We start from the raw sequence: 6,000 nt of genomic DNA, 5'->3' as shown, positions 1-6,000 counted from the left end.
GGACTTAGATAGAACTCAGTAGTATAGTGCTTGCCAGCATTCACCAGGCCTTGTCTCTAATCCTCAGCACCACAAAATAATGTCTTTATAGAAAACAGACACCGTGCCATATGCTTTTATTCATAGTTAATCAGGTGGCTAGGGCAGATGGATCATTTGGCTCCAGGAGTACTATGTAATCTTTCTCTCTCATCCAATAACACTGGCAATGTTTTTAGTGCACTGTTATCTACAGTAATCTTAATCAAGGGGGAAGGTGCACCTGAGAGAAGTTGGGCATAGCAACCAAGTAATTTACTGACAGGTATTTTTCATTCCAGGATAGATATATGCATCATGCCATATCATAGTGCTCAATTTTATGACTAGTTATGACAACTTATGTTTATATAAATATGAGTATGAATTTGGGGTTATAGTGTCTTATTCTAGCTCTAATTCACCAATTCTTTATGTAACTGGAAATCATTACAGCTCATTCTAGGTTTTGATACTAGCTAGGGTACTATAATCAGTACCTAAAATGTGGAGCTAGAGGTAAAAAGCATTTGGAAAATATGATAGACAATGTATAAATGTCCTTGTTGAGATTGTTGGTATAAATCTGGATGTTTCTGAAACATCCCAGTGAGGAGGGCAATTTCACCCACTAATAGTGCACTTCAGCCTATGAGGCTTTTCAGGCCCTTTAGGATGAAATAATATGAAGTGATTATCTGTTCTGAGTCTACCACCACTTATGCACAGAATTATTATAATCAGCCTCCACAGATGGAATGATGATCTTAATAGATATTCACCCTCTCCACAAATAGATGATTAGAAACATGTACCTGAGCCCTCTTGCAGTACCTACAAAATTCCTGGTTGGTGAAACTGTTTTACTTTCAAAGAATTGCTATTAGCACGAAGAAAATAATAGTCTTCTTTTCCACATTTGATTCTAGGCGCTATACAATGTAAGAGTTGGATATACAATCCTTGGGAGTAAAGTGAGGTCAGGTGCTATGCCATAGAACATTGGTTGTTGTTATTGCTGTTTTTTTCCTTTCTTAAACTATGACCAGCACCCACTTCTAGAGATTCCCTATAGCCACTTTAAAACCATGCAAATGTATAATCTCTACAGTGGGATTTGGGGACTGACCCAAAGGGTCTACCCCTTTACTGCTGTGCTAATAGGTGCTCTGTGAAAATAGGACTCTATAATCAGGTCTGTATATAAAAAATATTTTTCAAAGTTAAGCAGAGTTCCTTATCTTGGGGATCTGCGGTATGGAATGGACTCAGGCACTTTTAATCCAAGGAGAGAAACATGAAGCTTCTGTACCACATAGGGACTGGATAGAGACGTAGAGCCTCAGACCTATTATAACCACTGGATGCAGCAGTCAGGTCTTCTGTACCTCCCTGGCAATCCTGGTGTGTGTGAAAGTCAACTAAGCAACAGTATTCGCAGTCTTTTGTTTCATCGTGGAACCTTTTTATTTATTTACTTTGTAAAAATTTCAGGAAGCATATGGTAGCATCAACATGTCCACCATGAAGAATGTGTGAATATATATGCAGTTGAACCCAGACAGCACTGCCACTATTTAAAGATAGTTTTGAACTCTTTGTTTACTTTAATAAATATAACCTCTTCAAAACAACTCCAAACAGATACAGGTGGACTGCAGTGAGTCTCAGGCCAACCTAGTCTACTACAGTGAGATCCAGGCAAGATATAACTACATAGTAAGACTTTTTGTCTCAACAAAACAAAACAAAATAGCTCATAGACAACCTTTCTGAGAGTTCAAGTTTCTCTCTAGGCATTTTGAACCTTCTGTATTTGCAGAGCTTCCCTGACCCAATGAAGTGCTGATGTTTATGACCAATAGATGTATGTTCCTGAATAATGAGACAATAAGAGCAGCAACCCCAACAGCCAAAAAGAAACTTGAAGAGCTTGGACAAAGGGAGATAAGCAGAAGGAGCAGACAGAGTCTACTAGTGTTTGTATCTTGAGTTCAAAATAGACGAGCAGTCTTTTCTCCTTTAGGCATAGCCACAAAGCGATTGGGCTGGGACCAGTGAGTGGATTTTGCTGAATTTGCCCCAAGCATCTTGGGAGTCAGCACAATTATCTCCCTGAAAAAACTGTTTGTGCCATGGAGTACTACTCAGCTATTAAAAAGAATGAATTTATGAAATTCCTAGGCAAATGGGTGGACCTGGAGGGCATCATCCTGAGTGAGGGAACACAATCACAAAGGAACTCACACAATATGTACTCACTGATAAGTGGATATTAGCCCAAAAGTTAGGATACCCAAGATATAAGATACAATTTGCTAAACACATGAAACTCAAGAAGAATGAAGACTGAAGTGTGCACACTATGCCCCTCCTCAGAATTGGGAAGAAAACACCCATGGAAGGAGTTACAGAGACAAAGTTTGGAGCTGTGACGAAAGGATGGACCATCTAGAGACTGCCATATCCAGGGATCCATCCCATAATCAGCTTCCAAACGCTGACACCATTGCATACACTAGCAAGAATTTGCTGAAAGGACCCAAATATAGCTGTCTCTTGTGAGACTAGGCCGGGGCCTAGCAAACACAGAAGTGGATGCTCACAGTCAGCTAGTGGATGGATCACAGGGCTCCCAATGGAGGAGCTAGAGAAATTACCCAAGGAGCTAAAGGGATCTGCAACCCTATAGGTGGAACAACAATATGAACTAACCAGTACCCCAGAGCTCTTGACTCTAGCTGCATATGTATCAAAAGATGGCCTAGTCGGCCATCACTGGAAAGAGAGGCCCATTGGACATGCAAACTTTATATGCCCCAGTACAGGGGAACGCCAGGGCCAAAAAAAGTGGGAATGGGTGGGTAATGGAAGTGGGGGGGGGAGGATATGGGGGACTTCTGGGATAGCATTGGAAATGTAATTGAGGAAAATATGTAATAAAAAATATTAAAAAAAAAAAAACCTGTGCCATGGTAAGTATGTTATGTTTGCTTTGAAACATGGCCTTTTGTTTGGTTTGCTCCATTCTTGCCATGTTGAGTACTCCAAAGCCTTCATTGTCACACATAAACAGCTCTGGGGAGCTAGATAAAAGGCACCCCCAGGAAAGAATGCTTATATTTTCATTACACTCTCTGAGATGGAAAAGGACTTAGCTATTTAGTCTTGTGCTTTTTTCTTCTACAGAGGAATGAAATGAGCCAAAGGCTGGGGGGTGACACTAAATGCAGAACATATGACTAGCTCAAAGATCCTCACACAGTTTGATTGCTCAATGACAAGGAGGACACTTGAGGACCAATGTGAAAGTTGAAGGCTGAGAGACACAGTTGAGTGTTCATGTGAACAGACACTGGAGCTTGCCTGAAGTCAGTGGCCTTATACATGAACTTTAGTATTAAGTCCAGTTTCTAATATAGTTGATGGCACATAATGGATAATAAACACGCATTGAAGTTTTCTTTTTCTTTGAATGAATATAAAGAGTTTATTCGGTGCGCATTTGGGTATACAACAACAAATATTAAACAACTTTTTTTTTTTAACTTTTTGTGCACAGGGCAGAAAACTGCCTGTACATGCTATGTTCACTTTTGGAACACAGGTTTTAACAATTATTAATGCACAAAATCTTACATATCATGCAACTCTATGCCAAGATTCCAACTTTCTTCCATGCAACAGATATGAAGATCTAAATGGAAACCTAGCTAAGTCTTAAACACTTTTCCAGTAGCAGGTATAATATATGTTGTTTGGGGGGAACCATTCTTAACATTGCCTTGTTCACAATGTTCACGTGCCAAATCCAATGACAGGAGGACTTGTACATATACAGGTGAGACACTTCTTATTTGAACAACACGAAAGACAATGCCACTGTTCCACAGTTCCTGTCTTTACACAAGAAGCCACAATAGATACACGTGATACACGAATGGAATTAAGAGAAATCTACACTTGAGGATAATCTTGTTTCAACTTATCTTACTGACTGGGATTGACGATACAACTCAATTTCTACGCACAAAGTACAGCACAAGAACTTGACCTGAATGCTACAGTTCTAATTGACAACAAAAAAGGGGAGAGAGAGAGAGAGAGAGAGAGAGAGAGAGAGAGAGAGAGAGGAAAGGAGAGGGTGAGAGAGAGGAAAACCCATAAGAACACGGTTACCTTGAACCTCAGATGCCAATTCAGATTCAACCCTGCCTTTGGTTAATATGGATTAAGTGACAGAGTTAATAGAACCATTAATTTTCAGAAATCATAAAGTTGCACTATATGAAAGTAAAGAGTACATTTGAATCAAGCAGAGATAGAAAACATGAAGCCAAGAAAACAGCACAGTTCACAGAATTTGTTTGCCCCTACAAAACATTTAAGCAGTTAACTTTGTTTTGTTGTTTTGTTTTGTTAAGAATAGCTGTGGTCTTTTAAATTTTCTTAATTGGGAAGCAAATTGACCAGCATTTCTGCTGTTAAATATTTTTGCTGTTTTATTTATCCCCAAAGTACAGGTGAGATCATGAGAAAATTTGGCAGTCCTTCTTCCAGGTTTAGTTCATTGATAATGCTTGGCATTCTTTTGCACAAGCTCAGTCTAAATTATGGGGCTTTAATATGGGTGATAACAAGGTATAACGGCAGATAGAATAGGGAAGTCTGCCTGTGTGTTTGGTAAACCTCACTGATAAGTTTGAACTTTTGGATGAAGGACTGCTAGAAGAATTCAACAGCACCTGAAGGTAAGGTTCTGTTATAGAGCCCTCGTTTCGCCCTCACTGGCTACGTTGATTCGTTGTGGCTCATGGATTTGCCTCCATTCAGTACACCAGAGACGCTTCTGCTCTTGGTCGGGGTCCCACTTCCAGATCGGGAGAACTCCGTGAGATCGTGCAGAGATGGCTCCTTGTACATGGCCACTGAAAAGCACAGAGATGGTGGAAAATGGCTTTAAAAGAACACACTGATGTATTGTAGTATTCAAAATTTCTACAACAGATCTTAGGTATTCTCACTTTAAAACTTCTAAGGGCAGGAAGCAAAGTTCATGGTAGCTATGCCACCTTAGCCATTCCACAGTGAATACATTTTTATAATAGTATCTTAAACACAATAAGCAATTTTTATTTATCAAAAGATTTCCTTTTAATAACTGAAAAGAAACAAAGACAAAACAGATCAAAATATTTTTTTTTCTTACTAAGACAAACAAATAAGTACTTGGCAGGGTGCATTAGACTAGATTCAGTGAATTTTAGTCCTCATTTAGTCCCATGTAAAGGATTTTAATGCCTAACTTCTATCACAGTGTTATATGCAAGGATTAATGAAAACACATTTAATAAAGCTCTCAGAAGTTTAAATATAATCTATAACATACTATGAAAGCTTAATATCAATATTTTACACACTTTAAAACATTGATTTCCATCATATTTTAAAATAAAACTCTAAGAGTAAAAGTATTCGCATGATTCCAGTACAATAAGTGGTAACAATTATTACTGTTGGGCTATAAATCACAGCACTTGCATATACTCATATGCTTGCAGAATAAATGATGCTAAATATTAATCTCACCATGTACATCACAATTTGTCCTTGTAAAAATGCTATATCTATATAATATAAAAACTCTTTTTTTTTTTAAAAAAAAAATTGAGATAAGGTCTGACTGTAGCCTAGGCTGCTCTTGCATTACTAGGTAGCCCAAACTGGCCTCTAAGGCCTCTCTTATGCTAGATACTAAGTGCTGGGATAACAGGCATGGGCCATCAACACAGTGGATATTCTTATATTGAACTGAAAATCATGAGGCACATGTAAGTATGTAACATTTCAAGATCATTTGGTTAACAGTGGGGCATAGTGAGAAATGTCTAGAATTCTGGCATTTGGGGGGCTGAGGGGAGATGACCAAGATTTTGAAACCAGCTGTGACCAGAATGCTACATAGTTGAGAATCTATCACAA

The 6,000-nt window shown here is 38.6% G+C and overlaps 1 protein-coding gene across 4 annotated transcripts in view; it reads right to left on the bottom strand.

Moving 5' to 3' along the window:
* Positions 1-3,498: 3,498 nt before the first annotated feature.
* Positions 3,499-6,000, bottom strand: part of Fgf13 (fibroblast growth factor 13) — a 547,137-nt gene continuing 544,635 nt past the window's right edge. For all 4 annotated transcript variants that reach the window (XM_029473293.2, XM_029473292.2, XM_029473296.2 and 1 more), the window contains one exon: positions 3,499-4,946. In XM_029473293.2, the coding sequence (XP_029329153.1) occupies positions 4,810-4,946 (137 nt within the window). In that variant the 3' untranslated portion in view covers positions 3,499-4,809. The remainder of the gene's footprint in view (positions 4,947-6,000) is intronic.

The sequence above is a fragment of the Mus caroli genome, unplaced genomic scaffold (assembly GCF_978045245.1).
Source record: "Mus caroli unplaced genomic scaffold, Mus_caroli_1 scaffold_5, whole genome shotgun sequence".
In the NCBI taxonomy this organism is placed as follows: Eukaryota; Metazoa; Chordata; class Mammalia; order Rodentia; family Muridae; genus Mus; species Mus caroli.
This window is presented reverse-complemented; position numbering and strand designations above follow the sequence as displayed.